This window comes from Perna viridis, chromosome 2 (genome assembly GCF_037379345.1).
Source record: "Perna viridis isolate PV_CMFRI_1.1 ecotype Kerala chromosome 2, ASM3737934v1, whole genome shotgun sequence".
NCBI lineage: Eukaryota > Metazoa > Mollusca > Bivalvia > Mytilida > Mytilidae > Perna > Perna viridis.
The window spans coordinates 53,033,331-53,060,784 of record NC_142446.1 but is presented as its reverse complement, the minus strand read 5'-3'; the positions used below and the strand labels follow the sequence as shown (position 1 = coordinate 53,060,784).

Here is a 27,454-nt window from a genome sequence, read left to right as displayed (position 1 = left end):
CCTATAAATTTATATCATACAAATGATGGCCAAAAAGGAACACTGGTCAAATCAAAGGAGTTAACTCTCCAGGAGAGCCTCCTGATATTTCATGAAAAGGGAAACAATAACCTGATTACATGCCCATTTAAAAGTGGGAGATTTTGCCACATTCGGGAAAGTTTATGCCTTCTTATATGAATTTTCAGCTTAAAATTGTAACTTCAATTTTTGTCAAAACATGTCAAAAAATAAAATCTTAAAAAAATTTTAAGGGGGAGATTTCCTGCTTTAGAATTTTTGAAGGTGACACCTATGTGTATGAATAAAGTACCAGAAATGTCATTCCTAGCCAGTGCTAACCACTTTTACAAACCTTTTTAGTTCTGTTACATCTCTGTTTTTAGCAGCATTTAATAACAGACAAGTATGATACTCATCATTCTCGGTGTCAACCAATCCCTGTAATATAGTTCAACAAGGTCAAATGAAGGGTGTTTAAATGTCTCCTTGCTTTGTCAATTAATTTTTTAAAAGTACAGTAACAAAGGACAGCTGCCGATTAGAAGATGGCATTCCTTAGTCAACCATTGGCAAAGTCCATGGTTTGCATCAGGAAACCCATAAAATCATTCAGGTGGAAAAAATAGGAGATACACAATATTGGGATCACATGATTAAGGTTGTGTAAAAGTTTCATCAAATTCCTTTCTTCAGTTTTACAGGAATTACTGTTAGAAAATGTTCCACCTTTGGTTGACCAATTTGCATCAAGAAACCCTTAAGATTTTAGATCGAAAATCAAAATATGAGTTACACATTGGTACAATGTATCCTGTAATAAAGAATGAGAGAAAGTTTCATCAAAGTCCACCCTGACAGCAAGAAGAGTTGCAAATAAATGCTCAATGGATGAATGGGCGAACAGCAGAATCACTATATACTTCATACTAACAAGTGTGAGGAGGGGGGTATAATAAATCCTAAATATGGAAGGCAAAAAAGCAATTTCACAGAAAAACACAGAAATTAGATCCTAAAGATGGCTACCATTTTAATACTCCTTCTGACCTTCCAGACGGTTGACAAAAACTGTAAAAGGGGACTACATGAAAGTATCATATGCATCAAAATACTGTTAACCTTCATTTGGTCTAACCAAGAAACTTTCTGTTACTGAATTGCTGATAATAGCTTTAGCATATTAGAACTACATGCTAGTGCAAAATACTGGTACGACAACATCACCATTCCATTATACAACCTTATTTTATGAGGTTTGTATAAAGCAACCTTTTCTTTATAAATTTCAGAATGTACTGTTTTATTGTTGTATTGACATGATTGGATAATTATTTCATATCTTTTCACTGCATTTTTTCAATTATTCCAATTAAAAAAAATCTACCTCTGGGATATGATTTCATAACTCCTCAGATGACAGATCAAATTTCAAGACAACCTAATTAAAACAAGGACTTACCTGACAATGTTTCAGCATCATGTTATAAACAGTTTGTCCGTCTTTCTTTTTAGATTCTTCAAAAGGAGTCATGTTCCATCTGCAAATTAAATGCTTTAGTGGATGCAGCTTGAAACAAACAAAAAAGTTGAACCCTATAAAACCTATCAACCTGTGAACATAAAATTTTCATTGGTCTTAATTTGAACTGTGATAAAATGTTTGATAAGATTCTGACCGAAATGAAAGAGTTCTACAAACTTCAAAATTTGTATAGAGAAATAGGAAAAATGCAACTTCTCTTAAACTGGAGAAAAGCTTATTTCTGAGTCAATACTGACACCTTTTTTGTCCTTCATTCCCAAATGGTAAGGGCAATTATCCCTCAAAACCTCAAATACAATTTCATAGAGATCCAAACACGAGGTACTGCCCCAAAACCACAATAAATGTATCTTGTCCCTTCTTGGGCGTTTATTCTTTCATGGATATGGCTACCACCCAAAAAAATCATTCCTAGCATTACTTTTGCGGTATCATTGGCCCCATTTAGACACACTAATTCAAAAAACTATTTAGTTCGAACCCACCCTTTGTGGTGTGAAATCTTGATGTAAAATTTAATCATTTAATAAAAAAATATTATTGTAATAAGAAATAATCTAGGTCTTTGCTGACTAATTTGAAAGAACACTGAGAGTGACAGCATCATTCCATTAAATGACAGCAATATTTTTGCAGTCATATACAAAAGGCATTTATAAAAGATGCCAGCTAATTCATCAATCTGGAGTTAAAAGATGTGCAAAGTCATACTTTGAAAAACTTGTGTACTAGAAAATCATTTTTTCCATTAAAAAAAAAACTACAGAAAATAGCAGCAATATTCAGGCTAGAATCCTAAATCATTATTTTTTTTTATTAAGTCTCCCTGCAAAAAAAGTAGTCTCCTGATTTATGTTCCAAGATTTTAATGTTATCAACCATTCACTAAAGTTTCTAAGAAAATCAATAAAAAAAATGAAGGCACGATTCAGGTGACAACTAGAGGTGGCAGGGGCATGGAAAGACAAACAGACAGAAAGATGATAAAAACATTATACTCCTTACTTTGCTATGTTGGTTATAATTATATTTTCAAAACTTTAAATACTGTCAGCAAGCTCACAAAAGAATACCACCCACTTAAAATTGGGTTAAAGGTAATAGCCCTTTCAGCTCAATCTCCCTTTGAAATCATCCCACATGTGATGCCCAATTGTACTAAAATAAAAGAACAGCGTTCCAATGTCCCCTTTAACTTTAAACTCACTGAAATTTTCATAAAAATCAATCAACCCTTACCAAAGTAAAACTTAATCTGTAACTTCTCATAGGAAGACTACATACAAAATCTAAAATCTATTGGTGAAAGCATTACAAAAAAAAAGCTGAAAACTGTAAATTCACTGAAATGTTCTAAGTCCAAGGGCTGTAACTTCCGTATAAATCATTCAACCATAACCAAAGTCAAACTTAATCTGTAACTCTTCACAGTAAGGCCACATACCAAAAAAGAAACTTATTTGGTAAAAACATAACAAAAAAAAGTTCGGAAAATGCGGACAGACGGCACGACAAACGGACAGACGCCTGGCATTTTCATGTCCCCTTGCGATGCATTGTGGGGGAAAAAAAAAGTCACTGAAATCCCTTGAGCAGTTTAGGGGGAGTTGCACTTATGAGTTTTTAATATGTTAAACCCTTCAGCTGAATTACTTCCCTTTGGAGTCCTTGACAGTAATATAGTATATTCCTTCATGCACATCTTCAAATGATGCCCAACTACCTATCAAATTTCACCAAGATCCACTGATCAGTTTAGAGAGAGTGGGAGAGTTTGGGTGACTAGAAATGTAGAAAGATGGTTGAACAGACAGACACAGACAGACAGAGTTGATTCCTATATGCCCCAAACGTCGTTCGTGGGGTATAGTAAACTAGAAGAACATACCTGTCTTTGAAATGCATTGCAATGTTTTGTTGTTTACATTTCTCCAGAAGAAATTCTACAATATACTCCTGGTTCTCACTAACAGCTATGTGTAGAGCTGTTCTCTGGTCATAGTCTCTAGCATCCATTTCACAACCTGACTTTTGGAGTCTGCAAGTATTGTAGATCATTTTTAAAAGATATAATCTATAAACAAGACTGACAGAGGTTAGTACAAGATCAACAAAAAAAATTCACTGCTGTTTCAACTGATCATAAAATGTTTTAAAAGTCATGTGATGTTCAAAATTTTATTTGCAGGTATGCATTAATGGCTGCTTAAAAACACATGCAAGACAGCATAGAGGGTCTGAATCACTCAATTAGAACTCATTTCTTTGCCTTAAATACTTAGGCCAAATAAAATTATACCTCTGTTCCCTGTAACATGTCAGAAAAAAATGGTTGGTTGGTTTAGATTTCATTTTATTTACTTATTTTTTCTCAAATTTCATAAAAAAACATTTTAATAACCATCCACAGTTTACGGAAACCAAAAATTGATTTTTGATTTCCATCTGTAAAATGCCAGGTTGTTTGGTGGTAGTATCTGATGTTTGTTAACTTGAAAATAAGTCACAGTTGGTGGAAGGGGTCAAGGCTTGAATCAGTGGGGTAACAGGAAACAGAGGTATAATTTTATTTGGCCTTAATGTCAGGAATATAATTATTTTCCAGTTAGAGAAAAAACTATCTCCCAAGAAATCTTCAGTAAACATGAAAGCTCAAGTAGAAATTGAATTGACACCAAATAATTAAAAAGTCATGTGCATTTTTTATTAACACCTTAAAATGGGAGAAACATTCACACTCATTTTTACTGTTAAGTTTATGCTAACTTTCTCATCGTCAATAAGTCACCTCTGGCAGCACTGTTCAGTAACCTGACAATCGTTAAATCATGATCAGAACAATCGATCTGTAAAGTTAAGATATATAATATTACAGGATATATTTTTACCAAAGTATCAAAGTATTTTTCATACTTATGAAAGAACTTAAATTAGTAATGAAAACTTATACTGGAAATTTCAAATACCCTCCCCCTCATCAAAAAAAAAAAAAAAAAAAATGAATGACATGTAAAAGTAATTTTAGTTTGAAGTCAGGATGTGTTTAATGGAAGTAAATATTTGACAAATGTCATAATTTATATAAATGTAATGAAAATATATAATTCATATTACATTTTTTTTATATACGTATTTCATATCTTCTTAATTGAAGAACCTTAGTGAGCACACTTGTATACCCCATGTACCCTCATATCAAACACCCAGTCTCGGAGCATGGTGCAAATCAACTAATTTATAGTTAACATTTGATCCTACTTTGAATGATTTTCAATAAATAATGAACAAAGTATCAAGGCAACAAGTTTAAATTCATGACATTTACCTAAGTCCCCAAGCTAGACAAGTTCTTCCTCCCACAACAGAAGAAAAAGAAGAATGGTTTAATTTCCAATCAAAGGGCCATGGCCATGAAGGGCACCACAAAACAAACATAGGAATCAATACATATATTTTTTTTTCTCAAAATAACATAACTACAACTATACCAGTATGATAATACAGAACAGTGTCTGGCACACACCTGTTTTATCCAGAAGAAAAAAGGAAGTATTAAAGGGGTTAAATTAATTAACAGTTTGAGTGGCTCAACTGCAAATAATAGAAAATCAATTTTTTAGCGACTTATTATAATTTAATATGACCCTTTACACTGTTAGAAATGATGCCATTGTTTTCATTTTATCTTAACTACAAAAATTTCCTATGCTGGGAACAAAATTGTGATAACAGACAGACTGACATACTGATAGAGCAACCAGTCATAAACATTTTAAATGAAATTGCATTGGTTATTATACTGTAAATCAACTTTACTTTTTCTAATTTCAAAAGCAAGAAAACACATATTCTAATAGAACAAATCAGACGCAGAATTAAATAAACTCCAAAATCGAATAAACTTCCTAATCCACAAAAAGAAGTATTTGCAAATGGTTCACATGTTTTATGTAATTAAAGTATAATCTATAAGAGTTTTACATTAGGATTATTTTAGTGCTTTTTGCAGCAATTATTTTGTTTTATTTACACCTGTATTTAATATATCAGTGCATCCTGATAAACATATGTAGAGTATAACAATATCAATCTGAAATATTTTTTCATTCAACTTTAATTTTCCTTTCCTGATATGTGTACTGTTTTGTAAAAAGTCAATGGACGACGACAGATGACAACGAATGCTGGACACATAGTGATGGCAATAGCTCATATGGCCCTTTGGCCATGTAAGTTAATAGTTTACATTAATAGTCAACCACAAAAGTATCACATCAAGTTAATCAGTTATCATTTCATAAAATTTTTAAATGATATAATGAAGGACAAATTATACTGATCAAAACCTGACTTCTAAATGATCTTAACAAAAATCATTTTGAGCAACTTCATGTAGAGAACAGATCCTGCTTCATATGAACTGATACCATGTTAAACCCTTCAGTTGGCTTATCTTTCTTTAGTAGCATTGGACATTGTTTTCCCTCAAGTACATCCACAAATGATGATTAAACATTTCTTATTAATTTCATAAAATGTCCATTGGGGGATTAAGAGCTGTGCTTATAAAGTTTTGTCAAGATCATTTCAGGGGTATATGTATACCCTCCATTTGCAAGTGGGGATATAAATAAATAACAATGAATTTTGTTGATATATATATATATATATATATAATAATAAATAGGATCACCAATTGGAAATTGTGAATAACCCAAATAAAACATGTACCTCTACCAAGAATGCTTGAAGATTTAATTGTGCAGGAAATTTCTGTACACTAAAAAATTTTGGCATTCTCTGCACCATGTGACCATATTTTGGTTATTCAGAAATTCCAATGAGTTATACTATAATTATCTAACAAGTAGTTCTATTCAGCAATATCAACTAGAATTACTGTAAGCAAGCTCACAGAAAATACCCCCAACTTCAAGTGGACTTAGATATATGTAAAAAACTTCTTGGATTATCTTCCTAGGAAGTCATCCAACAGTAATGATATTCCTACATGCAGATATACATATGATACCCAGTCTTACAATAAAATTTCATAAAAATTTCTTGAGCAGTTTGGGAGTACTTGACTTTAACATGTAAAAATCCTTCATTTGGATTGTCTCCCTTTGAAGTCCTCAAGTAGTAATTACTTGTATCTTTCTTTTTGCAAATTTAACATATGATACCTAACCTTCTTATAAAACTTCATCAAAATCTCTTGAGCAGTATAGGAAGACTTGCACTTACAAAAAATGTGGACAGATAGATGGACAGTGAGACAGATGGGATGATTTCTGTATTATATCCCTAACTTTGTTTGCAGAGGGTATAATAAATAAACATTTAGTTTTACAACACCAAAAAGGGATTAAAATACTGGTACATGTAATGACAAAAAACAAATGGTTCACATGGTGCAGCTTCATACAACTGCAGAGGTCAAACCCTAGATAAAAAAATCACTCCCAGTCTAACTTAAATGATTTGGAACTTGTGATACAATTGTAAAGAGATCCACACACATTTAATTAGGTCACATTCTTAAGCTTTTGGTCCCTTATTAACCTTATTTCCAAACATTATTGGTTATAACACCAAAACACCTTTCTTTTGTAGTGTGGAACCTACTGGAACAAAATCATAAAGATCCATCCCGAGCTATATTTTGGAAACAAAGTTGAACTTGTTTTTGGCACTTTTCAGCTTTTAATTCCAAAAATGTGTATGTCATAACCAACAAACCTGTCTGACCATCAGCTACAATATCATAGAAATCCATACATTTATACTTGAGTTGAAACGCTTGCTTTTGGCACTTCTTTTGTCCTTTTTTTCAAAAACTATTGAGGCCATAACCCCCCCAAAAACAATTGCAGTTTGGAGCTTTGTGGAAAGATTTTTATATATGTCCACCAACTAATAATCAAGTTATCATGTAAAAATTTTGTGCATGGATAATAGTGACACAGATGAGACAGTTGACAACAACATACCATTATATGACAGCAAATTATTTGGGGTTGTATAAAAACCTTTAAATGATGTGAACTGCTAATCATGTAATGTTCTCTTTAGTTATTTAGTGCATTTTATAAGCATGGTGTACTAAGTATAAAAACTAACACAAGTAATAAAATAAGAAATTACCTGTTCAATACAATCCTATAAAAAACATGAAGAAAGGAAACAATGGTAAAAGGTTTTCTGTTAGTGACATGACAAATATATCTATCTTGCTTGATGGACAAGGAACCTTGCTTCTTTAAAATTTAAAGTTCTTCGATGGGTTTTAATGCATCCCTCTATACATTAAATGGTGCATGCTTAATAGTTATGGTTTGACTTCTAATTTTAAACTATTTCATTTCTCTGGGCTAGGAATGGAACACATTACCTTTCAAACTTGAGGGTACAAGTTACCAGAAGATAATTATGTAAATTTCATGTATGTGTTGCTAGTGAAAAGATGCCCTCAGTGAAAATAAAAAATGATAAGTGGAGAATATAATGTAAGTCAAGTGAACTACAGACCATCAGGTAATTGCCATTTGGTCAAAGAAATAACAATAAAACAAGAATGGAAATAATGAATATATCAAGGAGACAATAACCCCACTAGGATGAAAAATGTCCGTTCAAGGACACCCATAATCTTCAATCAACGACAAGGAAACCATCACACCACTGGGCAGGCTGCAGCTGGCCCAAAAATAATTATATACACAGATACACCAAAATAGTTGCCCCTATTAACTCCAGCAATATATTTAAAGAGTAAAATGAAAGAGAAAACGAAACAATACAGAGGCCAGAAATTCCTGACTATGGACAGGAGCTAAAAATGTGCAAGCGTTAAAGTACTTTGGCATTACCACAACACTCCTCCTTTAAAATCTGGCCTGTGTGGAAAAAAATATTACACAATTATACACACCTAAAAATTAGTTCAAAATGATTCAAGTCCTTTGTTAAAGAGTAATCAAGGGAACCAAGGTTATAGCGGTAATCAAAAGAATGTAATCCAGGGACAAAGAACAGACACTGAAAACAGACATACACAACAAAGAACATAAAGCAACTAAAATCATACATACAAAGTAACAAAAGCAAATGAGCAACTCGGACTCCACTAAAAACTAGGAGCATAGACCAGGTGCACCGGTAGGGTAAGCGTCCTCTGCTTTTCTAGAAACACCTGCCGAGCTGATCATAAAAAGTCAAGTCCGGGGTAGACAAACGAGGAAAGGAAAACAATGACCTGTTGAACAAATCAATTTCCATGGTGCAGATGGATACACAATAACGATCCACGAGTTCATGACGGCGACCATAATACTTCTGAAGTGATGACTTTAATCTTGTAGCAATATCATTCTGTTCCAGAAGCCTATTTGTTAGAGTTCTAGCGTGACACAAAAAGTCTGCATAGTTTTGGCAAGCTCTGGCATAACGTATGAGTTGTGATATGAACACTCCATACGCAGGTGCTGAAGGGAAGTTGCAACAGATGAAAGGAAAGTTGACAGATTAACTCTATCCCATATGGTGCACTCTAATTCAAACACAGCAAAAAAGAATGCTAGAACATGGAATTTCATAGATAAAATATAAAACTTGTCATTTGTCATATCAAAGTGACAAAAAAAATCTTTATACAAATACCTTAAAATCATAAACCAAACAAGGTAATCAATTAATCTTCACTCAAAAGATATATCAAACTTTATTTTGAAACCTTTAAACATTATAACTGCTAAGCACATTAAAACATTTTTTTCGGAACAAGTGTGAAATTACTTTGAAATGATTCGTAATACATACCATGTCATCAATTTGTGCCTCTCTCAATTTTTTCATATTCTTGTTCAGTAACTCTCTGACTTTTTTATTCTCCTCACTCTCCTCATGAGGAACAATATCTAGTGGACGTTTTCCCCTACAAGGTTGGGATAAAGAATAACAGTGGTTGTAATTCCCACTTGTAATTCCTGGAAAATGTTATCAAATTTCAAGAGAGTGGGAAATACAGGGAAATACTTGTTTAAAAATTATATTTATTCTACTGTGTTAATCAATGTAATAATTAAAAAAAAAAAAACAATTTACTTTTATTTCAATATTCAGAATCATTTGCAGTGTCCTCATGAACAAGTAATAATCATTAGAACCATTTTTTTAAATGAAACTAATATACAGTATAAAGCATATTTACAAACGTAAAAAATCAATACTAGAAAAATTTGTGACTTTCACACATTCCATATATCATTTATCAATAAGTACTACTGTGTGGCTTGCAATTTAAGACTTCTTTTAAATATCAACTGAAAGCTGGCATTTGGATTAATTCTCGAAAACAATGAAAAAAATCATAGAAAATAGTATCAGAAATTTCAGGAAGAGTGTTTTAGAGTGATTCAATTACTGATTTTTTCATGTATGTACTTATATAATGCAAAGCAAATATGCCTAAATGTTGAAAAAAAAGAAAAAAAACTTTTATATCCTAGTATTTCCCAGGAATTTCCAGTAATTCCTGTTGTCCTGGGAAATATGAGTATTTCCTGTGCTTTTGCAAAGTCTGCTACGGAATAACAGTATTTATGATTTCTTTCATATGCTTCAAGGGAGAAAAATATTGCTACATGTATTCACATGTAATGTTATCGAAAAAAAAATTGCAATTACAATATAATTTTCTAGAAAATGAGCTGACAAAAGCATTTTCTCCATACAAAAAACTGAAGGTTTTTACAGTAAACATTCACGAAATTCTCAACTCCCAAACTCAAATTCATAAACACAAAATAATGATATTGTGAAATTAACAAGTAATTCTTGATTCTTTACAAAAATTGCAAGAATACAGTAAGCATAGTTGCTGGCTTTGTTTTTTCTTCCAATATCAATAGATAAACATGCTAAAAGGAGACATAAAAGAAACAATAGAAACCTTGCTCTGACAAATGGAGAAACTTTGCATTCTTCTAGAAGGTATGTAACTATATTAACAGTGCCATTCTTCGCTGCAGCATGGAGGGCTGTCTGTCCACTCGAGTCTTGCAAATTCATATCAGTATTTCGTTTATGTAACCTATATGAAAGAAGAAAGACTGAGCAATACTCACTATATCTATACCCTCCCACTCCCCTAAAATGACCTCATACAAAGAAATTTTAATTGTAGGTTAGGTACAAACCAGAAACAAAAATGGGGGTGGGATTAAAAGTGTCAATAAAAATCTGATGTTTTTTACCCTAGTTGGGTCACTGTCTCTTTGACATATTATCAAAATCTGTCTTATCATTCCTTCTAATGGGTGCTGAGAAATCTTCAATGGAATATTTCCCAAAACCACACATATGTAAAAATTTGCTTGAAAAACAGTAAGTAGATGACATAAAAAGCTGCAAAGGGAAAACACAGTACAAGTTATACAATGCTTAAGTTATACACCAACAATCTAATCATTCCTTCCAATGGGTGCGGCAAAACCTGCAACGAAGAATTTCCCAATACCTAACAAGTAAAAATTCTAAGTGGCTCAGAAAACAGGAAGTAGATGACCAAGAAAGCTGGAAAAAGGAGACATGGTACAAGTCGTCATGCATAAGCCATATACCAAATATCTTATCATTCCCTCATGTAGAAGTCAAGAAATCTGTAAGGGTAATATTTGTTACAGACAGAACGAAGAACTGCCGGAACAACGGATGGACATCCCCATCACTATATACTCGCACTTTTCAAGCTGGGGAATAAAAAAAAAAACCAAAATATTGAAGTTGCATATCAAATGAAGGATCTTAGTAAGCAATTTTTTACATGTATATCATTCAAATCAATGAGTGTTATATGGTAAAATCATGTCTAAGTGATGCACAGCAAGGATAGCAACAATAATTTGATAAACTGAGTTTATCTCACAAAAAAACAATAAAGTTTGTTTTTAGTGAGTAAAATCATGTACTTCATAGAGATTTTTTAATCATTGTCTTTTATGCCAGTTTATTGCTGAATACGGGCATTTGACTGTAGTTAGCAAACATTAGCATGATTAGCACACAAACTTTATTTTTGGAGGTTATCAGTGCAAACTATAGTTTGCTGGATTATTTAATGATTCAATAAAAAATGCTCTGAGGATGATTTACCAGGTGAATATTGAGTTCGAAAAAATCACCTTGTACATTTGTTACCTTTTAATTTTTTCAATGTCACCTTTTTGTGCAGCTTTGATTAACTCAACAGCTTTTTTCTCTTTAAAATGTTTCTGAAAGAACAAAATCACATATTAAATTTGAAATTTTTTAATTTTTTTTTATATAAAACAACATGTCCATAAGTAAAATGATTTACAAGAAGAATTAGCAACGCTACAGTGCAAACTTGGACAAGGTAACACCAAGAACAAAAAGATAACACACCATGAAAAATTGCATGACACAAAAAACAATAAGGGCACATATGATAACCATTAGCAAAAATCCCACTACATAAATTTAGATTCTTTGAAGACGTGAGCAGCTCCAGCTTCTTGCAATACACTAGTCGTGCTGCTAGTTGAAGGTCAGAAGTCATATTGGTAACAGACACTCCATATCAGCCTATCAGGCCATGGTGACAATCATAGAACATATGCCATGGATAAAGTTACAAAATCTAGTATTTATTTTGTGATAAAACACAATCAATACAGCGAAAACTGAAATTAAACTACTGTGCCAACAAGATGTCACTTGCATCACATTCATCAAACAGGAGCATGGGTTCTGGCAAATCTGATGAAAGGCCTTCAAGGGTTCAGCTTGATAGACTCACAAAGGTTGCAAGCTGAATGGCAGGGCAAGTATTAACATAATAGCTAGATACAGGTATAAATTTGGATAGTGAAATAATGTTTTTGCATAAGTTTCTGACACAAAATGAGTGTGATCAATGAAATATAAATTTTGTGACGAGATATTTACCTTCTATGACCTAATATCCGTGTCAAAGAATCCCTTAAGTTTAATTCAATACTATTTACAAACGCTTAAGAGTGTGACATTACTACACGGTTTTTCTATTTGACATATAGGACTTTAGAATATATAGAGCCCTGTAAAACCACCTCTTAATTAAATTCATTGTATATAATTACCTTCTCATGTCCAGAAAATTTATATTTGTTTATCTTATTTTTAACCTCTGTATAATCTACTTCTTTATCAGGTTTATTTTTCTCATGAAATTCAATATCAGCTAATGCAGTTCTATTCCACCTGTTAAATATACAAGGTTACAGCTTTATATAAATTTTATAAATATCAAAAATCATAACTCAGTAACCCCCCCATTAGTAGCACTCGTCTTCAATGGTGATCGTTTGCCAAAGGTATCTTAATGTTAAAATTAAAACTATAATTCCTGTTTTTTAGCAAGTTTGAATTCTTCATTGCAAATGCTCTGGTTACATTGTAGCAACACTGACATAGTTACCAAAAGTCCTGGCCTGGGTTTCATAAAAATTCTCAAATTGAAAGTTTTCTCAAATTCTTGAGTATCTTCCTAAAATTTTCAAACTCAAGTGATTTGATTGGTCGTAATTTATGTTGAGGAAGAATTTAATGAAAATATCATATAGAGATTTGTTATGAAACCCGCCCCAGGTCATTAAGTGCAGAGAACGATATGTACAAAAAAAAACCCATAATAACATACATGAGCCTATATAATGTGCTTAGATAATAGCATTGCATAATAATTAAAAAAAAAACAAAAAAACAACCAGATATTGTTTTTATCAATCATGTTTCAAAACTTAATGTAAACAAATCCTAAGCACAAGTAGCCAAAACACATTTTTATGTCTACCTGCCAATAAGTTAACATGTGTTACTAACCTATCTGTGGCAGCAGGAAAACAGAAATGATGAGATAAGATATATTTTACAACATCAATCTGATTCTCACAGGCAGCTAAGTGGAGGGCTGATCTATTGTCATAATCAACATCTTCCATTTCTATATAGTCTTCATTCTTTAATCTAAAGTTAGTTAAATTTGCCTTTTTAGGATATTGATAGGTCAAATTAAGATGCAATGCACTATGGAAAAATGGTGGGAAAATTTTCCCACACTTCTTCCTTATATAAACAGTTAAAATATATCCACATCACAGACGCTTCAGGATAAATTTAAATAGCTTTTCAGTTGTTTTTTTGGATGTATTGAATATAATTCTAATTGGAGAGTGGTCAGAAAAATGGCTAAATATCATTGAGATGGAATCCATCTCTGTGGGCCCCCGAGGTAAAAATCCAGTACATCAGCCTTGCTTAACAAATTCAATTAATCATGCAAAACTCATTACAGTCAAGACACAAACAGTTGTGCAAAAATCAATAGTTAAGATCCAAGGTCACCAACTATGGTACGCAACACATCATCATTAAATGATCTACCCACATGCAAAATATGACACAAGTTTGTCATTGAAAGAACAGGACTTTGACCTTGAGGTCAAAATTCAAGATCAAGACCATTATTCATGGTATGCGACACATTTTCTTTAGGTTATCTACCCACATGCAAAATATCAAAAGCCTACATAAAAAAAAAAACAGTCTGGATTCAAGTTTGTCATCAAAAAACAAGAATTTGACCTTGAGGTCAAATTTCAAGGTCAAAGGCCACAATCCATCGTACATGATACATTGTCTTAAGGTGATCTACCCACATGAAAATTATCAAAATCCTACATCAAAAGATAAAACAGTTACAGCCTAGACACCAGTTTGTCACTATAAAAACAGGAATTTTACCTTGAGCTCAAAGTTCAAAGTCATAGGCCACTATCCATGGTACGTGATACATCGTCTTTAGGTGATTTCCCACATACCAAATATCAAAAGCCCACATCAAAAGACAATAAAGTAACAGCCCGGACACGAGTTTGTAACAGAAAGACAGAGCGATCACTACAGGGCGACTGCCACTTTTTGTGGCAGGCTCTAATTATTTAAAGACACAAATCATATCCTTTTACAGCTCTCTTTGTCCAGGTCGTAACTACTTACAAATGTAGGACGTTCTTCTGGTGATTGTTATTTAATCAAAGGAAGGTCAACTCTATTCAACAGAGTTAATTATATTACTTCAATGCTGTATTTTTTTTACGTGACCTGGAAACCTCCTTTATAGGCTTTAGCTTATATCAATACATGATACCTTTTGATCTCTTTCATGTCACCCTTTGCAGCAGCATTCAAATAACTGTACAATCTTTTATCATATTGCTCATTGTACACATAACATTCCTGAAATAAATACAATTCAAAGGCTTGAACGTTGAGGGAGATAAGTTGGATTATCACGACTTGCAAGAAAATAAGCTAATACTAATCTTGTTTCATGCACATCTACATATAATGCTTCAATTCCATTCTAAGTTTTTTTAAATATTAATTGAACAGTTAAGGAGGAACATGGATGGTAATATGTGCAGGTTGAATCCTTAATACTTTGTTTGTGAGGGTATGTTTTCTTTATAAGTCAACTCAGAGAAGCGTTACTGCCTTAAATAATTTGAAACAAAAGTTAAAATCTTAGTAAAAGATTCCATTGAAATAAATAGTATTTAAACTTACCTCCGAAATTTCATGGGTAAAAATGAAGTAAATCAATAAAACTACTGTCCCTACAAATATAAAAAAAAAGTCATAATGTGGACTGATCTTGTTCTACACAGAAATTCTAAACATTGACAATACTATTTTGAGATTGGACTAAGTATTATAACAATTTTAGACTCCTTACCAGTCATGACAATTGATTTCATCACCTATATGCGTTTATAACAAAAAAGATAACCTTTTTTATTTTTTGAAAATGACAAAATTATAGAGGTAAGAACAAGAGTCAAACAATATGTACAAGTTAGGAAGGGCATAAAAATCTGTATCTGTTTCCACTAAATTTCACCAAATGGCACTGTAAGATTCATATTAGTATCTTATCTAACCTATCAGCTGACATAACTGGGATCAATATGAACATTAAGTTGTCAGTGTTGCTATGCTAAGCACACCTGAAAGTATACAGGAAGTTAATAATGGAGAGCAACCACATGCCCCATCTATATGAAACCACACACCAAATTTCAAATCAATCCATTAATTGGGAGACGAGATATTTCTGACAAAAATTGTCTCCATCATTCCATATAGTAGCGATAATTTGACAAGGTTAACAAAAAATACAGAAATTGGAAAAAATTGGAAGTAAATGTACAGTAAAAAACAAGAATTCTTATGGTAAAATCCAGATTGGAATTGGCAGAAATCCACTAAAATGTGAAAAAAAAAACATCCCTGATATGGTGAAAGATGGCAAAATTATAGAGGATATTGGATAGTATCCAAAATAACTTATAGATTTGTACTTGCTGTAGATCGGTGTTAAATAATCGAATATAAATGCTGTACCCATGTTAAAATGGGTACAACTCTATCCCCTTCATGAATTATTTCTTTTCTAATATGACAAATATGGTAATTTTTGTGACAAAAATTTCCCAAGGCATAGCCAAAATAACGACTGTTTTGTTTTACCTACCCCGTATGGAAGTTGGATTAATTAAGAATTCTAATATAATGTTAGACGCCTCCATTTTGTTGACAAACATGCAAAACAAACAGACGACAATATATGCATTTCACAATAACAACAAGTGTTAACTTGGCCCCTAATTTTCATAGGAGGCAATGAGAACAGCTGCCAGGAAAACACCAATGATGCGCATTTCTGTCATAAATATGAATATTCATGTCATCGTATGTGTTAAATGTGTGTATTTATATAATTGATTTCAATTAGATAACCTCTCAGCCGTTAAATCATAGCTTAAATGTTTTTAAATGAGTGTTTTGTCTTGAAGCAACAGCGAAAGAAAAGAGACAGTGCACAGGTGCTAAAGGTGGGGTTGTACCGACATATATTGTTTGATGATATGAAGACGTCATATTAGAAGATAGGTTAAGCATAACTGAATGTGTAAATTGAAATGTTTACATACCAGAATTATTTTAGTAAAAGTCCTGGCTTACCTAACATCAGTGCTGTAAATATCGTCATTACAATCCTCATTACAATCATTGTGTCTTTATACAGGTACATTGCAACTGCACAATAAACTGTTCAAAAGACAGATAATTAGGTGTGCATAAAATGTTTACAGTCATCTTTAATGCACGGTAATTTTAACTATTAAGTGCCAGTCTCTTTAAGATTCAGACAGTGGATGAATCATAGTTATAGAAAACAACACCATTTTTTAAGTTTGATTTAACTATTTGCATTACCAGAATCAAGGAAAAAAGGCAAGATTGTCCATATCACTATGGTAAAAACTTAGTTATAATTTTATTGAAATGCACTGAAAATGAGCATTTCAAGGGCAGATTACCGTGTCAAAAAACCCACTTTTCTAACATTCTATTTAAAAAAAATTCTAACTTGAAACAATGAATGCACAGACCGTCAAACAAAAATATGATTAAAGAACAGTTGTTTTAACGGGAAAAAATTAAAAAAAGAAAGACAGCTTAAGTTCTTTGCTAATTTTGCAAAATATTACCTAAGCAAGCCAATGTCACTATACTCAATATTACAAAAGGTGTCAGCTGAAATGGTCTCCAGGTTGTGTGTAGCCCATATCCTAAAAAAAAAAACAAAAATTTTGATCAAGAGACAAACAATAACCACAAAGTCGGGACATGGAAATAAACAAAAAGCTCCTGAAAGTCTTATTTATTTATCTGGGTATCTCACTGTATACAAGCTGTTTTTAATTACCAGTAGATACAGGACAAACCAAACTTGACTTCAAAAGATTTCAATAAACAAATGTTTTAAGCTGAATATGAATATGAAAAAAAAACTTTTACTCATATATGTTACCAAGTTTTGTTACAATTGGCTAAGTATTAACAGATATAGAACAAAATGTGTTTCCTAATAGGTATTCAATGGCAAATGTGAGCCATCCATTAAGACACCTTAGCCACACAAATGTTTACAACAGCTGCCAAGTGTTCTTTCAAAAGATGTGCATTTATATCCATACTGTGCAAACCAATGTGTATCACAAATAAAATAAGAAAGAAGTGCAAAGTTGATTGCTACCATATATACCCACCACCAATAAAAATAGTAATGAAGTACACCACACAAAGTATCAAGATGAGAACCTTTGAAACTGATGTATCATATGTAATCTGTGGTACTGTATCTGAAACTGGAATAAGTAAAACAGTTAAAAAATAAAGATTGCACACAATATTCAGGGCTACATACATCAGTCATTCATTTTAGAAACAAAATTATGGTAATATTCATATATAATTACTGGTTGACATTAAGGCAATGATCCAATATTGAAAATAATAAAATGACTTGCAAAGCCTACCTTAATAAGACTGCAAAGGATGAACCCTAAACTGTTGGGGCATGTATGGACACACCATTCAACTAAGAAATTAACCAGTCTGTTGAGAATTGAATCATTTACTTTTTGGCCCCTTTTTCCTAAATGGTTGAAGCCAAGACCTCCAAAATCAATCCAGACCTTCCTTTATAGGTACGGTACTTGTGGTACAATTTCAAAGCTATTCATTAACTTTTACTCAAATTATCAACAAAAAATGAAAAAAAAACTTGTTTCTTGCCCTTTATCCTTACTTGGATCAAGTAGCAACCCCAAAAAAATAAATTCCAGTCTTCCTTTTGGAGTATGGTACTTTGTAGTAAAATTTATATGAGATCCATTCATTTTTACTTCAGCTATTTTATGGACATAAGGAAAATGCTTGTATCGGGCCCCTTTCTGGTCACTAATTCAAAAATAAAGTTGAAGTTTTAACCCCCAAAATCAAGCCCAGCCTTCTTTTGGTGGTATGGTACAGTTTAAAAGCGATCCATACACTAATAGCCAAATTATTGTCTGGACTTAAGGAAAATGCATGTTTCTAGCCCCCTTTCGGCCACTAATTTCTACAATTTTAAAGTATTAAACCCAAAAAATCAATACCAACCTGATCATTTTGGTATAGAACATTGTGAAACAATAGACATTCCTATGCTATTACTGGAGTTATATAATTGAATTCTATGAAATACCTGCTTTTGGTCCCTTTTTTACCCTTAATTCTAAAATGCATCAGGCCATGTCCCCAAAAATCAATACTAACCTTCCTTTTGTGGTTTGAAAACTTGTTATAAAATTTTATAAAGATTAAGCAACATATATTTAAGTTAATGCATGAAAACCAAGTGTCTACCAAAGATAACATTGACAAAGACAACAAGAGCACCATACCACTGTACGACCGCAAAAGGTCATTGTAAGCAACAATAATCCTACAGCAGGGTTTCAGTCTTGAACTTTGGTGCTAAAATAGGAATTGGTTTTGCTTTTCAGCCTTGAATGTTTTTTGGTGCTGAAATAGGAATTGGTTTGGCTATAGAATCACAGCAGATTTGACAATGTAATCAATAGGATGCTAAATATGGTGTCACTAGATTTTGTATGATTAGGAAGGAGTAGGGCATTAAAGGCTCTTTTTGGCCAAAAATACAAATGTAATACAAATAAAAATTAATAAAGTATTTAAAATGTCAATTGTGATTTGGAGACTTGTATGCAAAATGACTGAAAAAACATGATGAGGTATGAAAATTATGCTTCAAAGAGACACAAAAATTGCTTGAAGATTAAAACATTCTGTTAATTTTGTACATTATGATCACTCTGCAGTCATATTTCAGGCAAAGAAACTGTGTTCACACCCAAAAACTTCATATTCATTGAATACATTAATTATTACATAGTTCATCATATGTCTAGCATGTGGACATAACTAGCAATATTCATCATTTTTCTGTAACATATCACTGTGGCAAGATTGTCAATCAAAGTGAAAAAAATACAATCGAATCAGTCTTAGCAAACACCTGCATTTAACAATAACCTGTCTAACATGTAAAGAACTACGAGTAAAATATCCCTAAGTAATGCATTCTACCTAATATTAACCTGTATATAAAGACAAACTGAATAATGTGACCATAATTTTGTATTCCCTTAGTAGGTCAGTTAAGACAAGTTTTCACATATAAATTTTTCAAATTATCTAAACATCATCATACTTGCTTAATCAAAGTACCATAACATGAAAGTTCTGCATGAAGAATCTGTAAAATATTGAAACAGAAATACTGTGGTGAGCAAGCTCACAAAGAGAATACCCTCACATCATATGATGAAGTTAAATGCATGGCCTCGGCGCTCAATTATCTCCCTTTGGAGTCCTCCAACAGTAACTACATTCCTTCATGCTTATCGATGTGATACCGAACCTTTCTATAAAATTTCATCAAATTCCCTTGAGCAGTTTAGGATCAGTTGGGCTTAATAGGTTTTAACATGTAAAACCCTTATGCTGGATTATCTACCTAAGGAATCATCCACCAGTAATTTTTTTTTTTCGTGCACATCTACATCTAATGACCAAAATTCACATAAAACATATAAAATTTCATCAAAATTCCTTGAGCAGTTTAGGAAGAGTTGTCATAATGAGGTTTTAATATATAAAACTTTTTTGTTGGGTTATCTCCTTTTGAAGTCATCCAATATTTGTTATTTTCCTTCATGTGCACTTATTGTGCCTAAACTTTCTATAAAATTTCATCAAATAAGGAGGAGTTACAATGTATGCTGACAAGAAATGTGAACAAACAGAAAAACAGACGGAGTGATTCCTATATCTTATAAGGTCCCCCTTCAAACTTAATTTCTGGGGGGGGGGGGTTATAATAACAAATTTCTTTTATTTCTGATGTTCATATCTTCCTGACACAGCCACTTTATTTTTTAATGACTTCCTCTCATTCCTTGACAAAGTTCAATGAAAAATCTGCAGTTTTATGAACAGAAAGGGCTGCATTAACCACTTCTTCTATAAATTTACAATCCTTATAAAGATTAATTACTTCGTGTAACTTACTTGAGGCTTTAGTCTGGTTATTCTTATCAGTTGACCTGAAAATATCAGACACTAAATAAGAAAAGTTACACTGTCTAGCTAAAGGGGCCTTATACTGAAAACCGTTCAAGTACAGGACCTAAGATTCTGGCAAAGAAAAGAAATTGGCAGTAAACTGATTTCTTTGTCAACTCTCTAAAGAGCCTTCAGTAAGTCACACTTATGAAAAAAATAATTGAAAAATCTTACTACAAACACTGTATAAGCAGTCATTTATTTTCTTTCAGATCCTTCTTTATTACCTTCTAAAAAATCTAATGGGAGATACTGTATGTATTTACATAATTAAGCAAACTGATAACATAATAACTCTATATTTCATAAACTTTAAAATGCTGTCATTTGGAGTTACTTCCCTTTCCATGATTCAGCGAGGACATTTTTACAATTAAAAAAAAAACATAGCTTAGGGCTGATATGTTTTGGTCACTTCTTCTCCTTGACTTGTAGGTTACCCTGCAATTCAGACTTAAAAGATATAATATGCTCTGGGTCTGGTTTATATACACATGTGAAAACACTTTCATATCAAGCCTTAATGTATACTAATCTATGAATCATCTTTTCTCATACTTTTCACCACTTACTCAACCTCTGTAATATTTTGATGGACTATCGAGGAACACTGTTGTTCTCCATCTTTCCTCTCATATCCCTCAGGGCACTTTATGACACAGTTATAACCTGTAACACATAGTTTCAATGCATAATGACTATTAATAATGTATTTACTAAATATGCAGTGAAGTTGATAGAATTTCATTATTTTTTATAGGGTAAGGCAAGTATGGTTCATATGCAATTAGTGCATATCAACCATCACATGATATTCATATGAACTTCACCGAAATTTATGTGATTCTAAGATGAAATTCATTTAAGATGAACTTTATGTGAAAATTTCACATGAATTTTATGTGAAAGCTTGATACATCCGAATTTCACATTTTGCCATGCATTTTTTTCTCAATTAAGGTGAAAATCATGAATTCCTTTTAGACTTAAATTTTGTACCCACTGACAAGGATATTCCCATTGATGTGAATACTGAAAACCTCAAAACCACAAATTCAAGAATCCACAAACTTGTGTTTCTTTCCTAATCCATGAATAAAAGTACCTTCATAGTAAATGATTATTTGCACAATACAACATGTAACATGCCCTTTAAATTTTTCACCAAGTAATGGAACATTTCATGTACCAAGCTTTAGACATGAACTGAGAAACTGTTTACAAAGGTAAGTAGTTATGACAACCTAGCCCTCCATCAAAAGAGGGATGCTTGTGTATGGAGGGTTACATTATTGTAACTTACTGATAAAAAAACCATTAAAGTTGGTTATTAAAGCATGCTGTGGTCAAAAGATTAGGACAATCCTTTCTGATCCATCTAGTCCCAATTAAGTATTGATCTTTAATGAAAACGTTATTAAGTTGGGCATTATTTCATATCACAGCACTAAGTAAGTACTTACAGAATAACTTACAAGAACATTATTCAAATGACAGCATTAACCTATAAGAAATCTTGGTACATATCAACAATAAGCTATGAAGTAGTTCTGACAAATAACTTTGAAATAATAACAGGCTTAAATATACTCCCCAAACGAAGGGTATACAGTCCCTGAAATGATCCGCACAACTTTATGAAGGATCAATAACCAATGACTGATTAATCGCAGATGGATTGATAACGGATGACCTGTGACCAACCCGATCACAGTTTTGTGAGGTAAAATGATGGATGACCAGTTATGTAAATTTAAGAATTTCCAATGGCACCAATCCAATATACTACCATGTTGAATTTACCTTAAATTTAAGATACTGTATTTTGTTGAAAATAAAACAAACGTGAAATAAGAATAATTAAATGATGTTTATACATCTATTGCATGGTGTAAATATGTGTATAATCTCAAAAACGAAACCATGGAATCTGTAAAATAAATTGACCTCTCTGTTGTCACATGATGCAATCACCAGATTAATGGATTGGTTTAACAGATCGATGACTGATTGGTGATTGATGACCGATAACAAATTTAGTTGCGTTGACCAGTTCATGGACTGACTAATAAACTTATTTAAGTCAAAGAGTTAAAAGAAAAGGGTATTATTACTTTGAAAAACTGACAAATCAATCTTGGTACTAGTGCCTCAAACAAATTTTTTTGTAGAGAATACCTGGATCTAATTCTTGTCCTTCAGGGCATGACTTTTTATAACAGGTACAATCATCAAACAATGTAGGAGAACAGCATCCTACATTTATCATGGCATAGCCATTCTTATAATCACATCTACAAGTCACATCAATCTTGGTTGTGCCATCCGAACAAGGGATCTGCCCCTCTGAGCTACATTTAGACTTAATGAACAGACAGTCTGTGAATTTGTATGACTTGACAGGTCCAAGTTGGTAGTAAGCTGACCTGCATTTGTCATAGTAGATATCATCTCCATAGCTACTGTACCTTGGGTAGTTTCCTGGAAGTATAATATATTACTGAAGTCATAATCATTGAAAAATGTGCTTGCCCACTTACTGTTCTAAGTCTGAAATAACAATGGCAACTGGATATCTCTAGAGCAAATTTTCTTTAAATTCAGTAAGACAAAATATTAAATATTCTTTAATCTGATGCCATTTTGCCATTTAAAGATGTAGGTCTAGGATAAGGCACATAATTTAATCACAAATTACAAAATTTGTGTTTAAATTATAATTTTGTGAATAAATTATACCTACTTCACATATGCACCATAGAATTTCATTGTTTTCAGTATTCAACTCATCGGGAAGTTAAAATTTGCTGATTACTGTTGATCATGTGACTTCCAGATTCCTTCATGCTTCAATATACTTAGGTGCATAGAAAGACACCTTTAAAGAACTGAAACATGAAAGGTGTAGTTAAATTGGGGGGGGGGGTTATATATATCAGGTAGGTATAACTTATTCACAAAATTCTAATTTGAAAACAAATTTTCATAAATAAACCAACCTACCTGACATATGTTCCATGTTGAATTTACTATGATTATAAAGTGTACTCACCCCATGCTGTGGTTTCTTGATGAAGTTTTTGAAGATTCTGTCAGCTCTGAATTCATCTAATCAGTTCATTTATATATCAGATTAAAAAACCACCATGAACATGTCCTACATATAATGCATGACTTACTGTCTTGTATTACAAAGTAAAAAGTTACTTATATATATTTTAATCACAATCATTTAAATTGTGATATAGGCCATTAAAATACTAATCACCAATTGAAAAAAGAATCCATGTCCAGCAGCTCGCCAGGAAAGAATTTATATACCGCATTTAAAAAATCAACACTCATATGTTCAAATAAAACTTGGTGAATGTTGTGGACTGACTCCAGTCAGCACTTTCCATCACATTTTTCATTGTTGCTACTTTGAATAGTGCCCAAGCAAGGTCAACAGATCTAGTCCAATGTCCTTTATTTTTCCCGACTGTTTTCTATTTTTTTTTATATGCTTCATAATAACCTTGACTATCCACCTTGAAATTGTCTGGGCCGAAACTGGATTAAGAGGTTTCTTAATGTTCAAAAATAACTTCATTTCTTTGTAATTATCCGTAGATTGGATCCATTTCCTTATTTTTTGGAAAAGCTGGTACAGATATTTTTGCATTTTCATGATAAGCATGATCCTGTTTTGAAATTCTATGCCGAATGAAAGTCACCCTTTTCCCTTGGACATCTACAGACTGCTCCCTTGAATTTTACAATTAGAGACAAAGGGGGGTATGCAAACCCAAACATTTTCTCCCACAAGATCGAAAGAGCATCCCGACAAATGCTTTTAGATCTCTTGCAATACACTTGAGTCTGACAATTCTATGCTGACACAAACAAGTCTATCAGACGTTTGCCCCAATAGATTTAAAATTTGTTGCATCACCATTGGATGAAGTGTCCATTCTGTTGACTTGACATTGAACTGACTTAATTTGATGGCCAGAGTGTTTTGACAACGGCATTGTGTGCTACTTTCAAGATTATGTTGTTCACAATTTCCATGCTATCTGACATAGTTTGACTGATCTTGTCCCCACTTACTTATTTATGTATTGGACACATGTTATATTGTCTGACCTTAAATGATAACAGTCTTGTTTCTTAGCATGTAAAGAAAATGTTTTACCGACAAACAGAACAGCCCCCAATTCTTGACTGTTTATGTGTTCGGTCTTCATCTCGTTCGGCCACAGACCCTTAACAGTCTGATTGTTGACCTCCCCAACCCATCAATGATACATCCGTCGTTAGTGTTTCTGATGCCTCTAACATTTTGAAAGTTCACTCCTTCAACTGTTTTGCATCGCTCAACCACCAACCAAAATTTTACCCTCTTAAGAGATTTTGAATTTCCACCTTCAACTTTATTATCCTTACTTCTGTGGGAAACACTTTCCCTTTGGTTACTTTGAACCCCCACCCCCCTCTATGTATGTTATATCTTGAGAGGGGTTTAAACTTGACTTTTCCTTGCTTATTATGAAACCCAGTTGAACAATAAGATTTAGGATCGACTCTGTATTTTGAATTACAACTGTTTTTGGATTTGACCTTTTACAACAGGTTCGATTGCATTTTTGTCTTTTAAATTTTCTATATCTTTTTCTAAGAGTTGAAAATGCTTTGCATCTTCAAGAGTTTGTTTTATTCCCTGATATTAGGGTTTATGAATAAATTCCAGTTTCTAACCTTTTTTCATTCCAGAAAAAAATTTATTGGTTGGTCATTATCTCTTCCCATTATTTAACAAACTCTAAGGAATTTTCTATAACCACTGTTTTCCGTCTTTTTATGCCGAAACTGTTTTGTACTTTCTCTTGTCACTGGCAATGTTTTCTTGGACTTTTGGGATATGAAAAGAATTGATTAAATTATGACTGTATTGTCACACCTTTGTTTTTTCAAAACATTGTTGCTTGTTTGGAATAGATTCAGTGCTAGTTGTAGATTTTCTCTTTTTACTTGTATCTTTAATGTCAAATTTAGAAAGTAACTCAGCAAGAGTTTTCTTTATTTCCTTCTCTGACTTGAGAGTTGACTAATTTTTCACTAAATACACCATTCCCAAATAAAGGTAAGTCAGGAATATCTCTATTGTTCTCTTGTGTGAATAAGGATGTATCAGTCATGGCCAACTGCCTCCTAATTATATGGTGAGAACCTGTCCTGCTAAATTGATCAAGAGCTTTAGTTGTGATAGTGAATGCATCACGCACCCGTTGGACTGCCCAATCTACACTACTGGTATCTGGGCCTTCTGACAAAATTTCAATTAATGTACATTTGTACCTAGACTTTGTTGTGTGTACATCTGCATAATAATGCCCATATAAGCAGCCTGTTGACCCCTATATGCAATTTTTTCCACCATCTTGTTGGGTTGTGTGTACAAATTTTGCTTGAATTAGAAAAGGTGGCAAGTTTGCAATGCTTGTTTATCAAACTTGACTCAATCATATTGTCTAGTGACTGTACCTGAAGATACATTTACTTCTATGGGTCTTCTTCAACTGGAAAAGCATCTTTATTTTCCTCTGAAAAAGTTGTTACAGAGTTTGGTTTTTCTGTTCTCCAATTCTCTGACAAGATTTGTTTCTGAGATTCATCTAAAGTTATACCAAATTTCTATTCCGATTTATTTGTAACAGCATCTGAACCGAATACGTCAAAAAGACATTATTTTTTTTTGCCTCTGTCACTTGAATTTTCATGATCTTACTTTGTGTCAGTGTATGATTCTACCAAATTTTAGCATTTACTTGCAAAGAAACTCTATCATCATCAGAATCTCTTCCTCTTCTGATTCACTTTGATGTTGCCTTTGTGACATAGATTCACCTAGTCTTTGTGACCCACGATCAGGCGAAAGACTTCCTTGTGACGAACTCTCCTTGTTTTCATCATCATTGGTATACCTTTGTGGTTGATCCAAATTTGTAGCAGTCACTGTCGTAAATCTAGCAAAGAAATCTTCCATTTTTGTGTTGAACGATGTATGAAGTTCTTGTATTTGTTTGACCATTTCTCCACTAAAAATTCATATTTGGACTTTTTCTTTCTGCTAGAAGTATGTTTACTGGTACTACCTGACCTGCTATGACTGGTCTTCTCCTTTTTATGTATTTCCTGAGATGTCCCAATTCATGGCTGACGACATTGCTCCATCACTAGCTGCACTATTGGCATTAGAATCTGACATTATATGAATGGTATGAAGTGGAACGATTTTACAGAGCTGAAAATACGTGTAAAGTCTTTCGGGCCGAAAAAAAAAAATCGAACCATGAAGGAAACAGGAAGTCACATGATCAGCAATAATCAGCTGATTTTAATTACCGGACAAGCTGAATACCAAAGAGAATGAAATTCTATGGTACATAAGTCAGGTAGGTCAGTTATTTTATGAAATAAAATCATTGGAATGTTTGTATAAAGCCTTTTACATCAATCTCATCTAAGCAACTTGGATTGATTTCATTTTAATTTTTCTACTTTTCAAATGAAAGCCGATATGCTTTGATGATATTGAATACGATGAAAACATGTCACTAATTTCAAGAGTTATGTCCCATACCCCAGGTCTACCTCCTTAAGCCAATGTTAAGAGCAGTTGCGAGCATTTTTTTGTACAGTAGAGTTTATTTATAAAGAATCTCAGGGAACTGTCTAAGTTACTTTGTCATATGCATTGTTCATTATATCAGAAACTTTTTTTCAAAATTAGGATTATTTCCCTTTTTGTTTTTCAAAGAT

At 32.7% G+C, this 27,454-nt stretch overlaps 1 protein-coding gene across 5 annotated transcripts in view; it reads right to left on the bottom strand.

Moving 5' to 3' along the window:
- The window catches only part of LOC148625995 (uncharacterized), a 54,449-nt gene that overhangs the window by 19,726 nt on the left and 7,269 nt on the right, over positions 1-27,454 (bottom strand). For 4 of the 5 annotated variants that reach the window (XR_015919971.1, XM_088569520.1, XM_088569522.1 and 1 more), the window contains exons 4-21: positions 22,829-23,131; positions 21,223-21,319; positions 20,597-20,631; positions 17,728-17,826; positions 17,167-17,247; positions 16,637-16,723; positions 15,179-15,228; positions 14,760-14,848; positions 13,433-13,576; positions 12,691-12,811; positions 11,747-11,820; positions 10,500-10,640; positions 9,368-9,482; positions 7,694-7,708; positions 4,313-4,392; positions 3,435-3,584; positions 1,463-1,541; positions 356-441 (exon numbers count right to left, since the gene is read on the bottom strand). Coding sequence is in view for 4 of the 5 variants with exons in the window: in XM_088569520.1 (XP_088425646.1) it covers positions 356-441; positions 1,463-1,541; positions 3,435-3,584; positions 4,313-4,392; positions 7,694-7,708; positions 9,368-9,482; positions 10,500-10,640; positions 11,747-11,820; positions 12,691-12,811; positions 13,433-13,576; positions 14,760-14,848; positions 15,179-15,228; positions 16,637-16,723; positions 17,167-17,247; positions 17,728-17,826; positions 20,597-20,631; positions 21,223-21,319; positions 22,829-23,131 (1,846 nt within the window). In the remaining variant the exon portion in view is untranslated. The remainder of the gene's footprint in view (positions 1-355; positions 442-1,462; positions 1,542-3,434; positions 3,585-4,312; positions 4,393-7,693; positions 7,709-9,367; positions 9,483-10,499; positions 10,641-11,746; positions 11,821-12,690; positions 12,812-13,432; positions 13,577-14,759; positions 14,849-15,178; positions 15,229-16,636; positions 16,724-17,166; positions 17,248-17,727; positions 17,827-20,596; positions 20,632-21,222; positions 21,320-22,828; positions 23,132-27,454) is intronic. The other variant, XM_088569521.1, reaches the window with a different exon arrangement.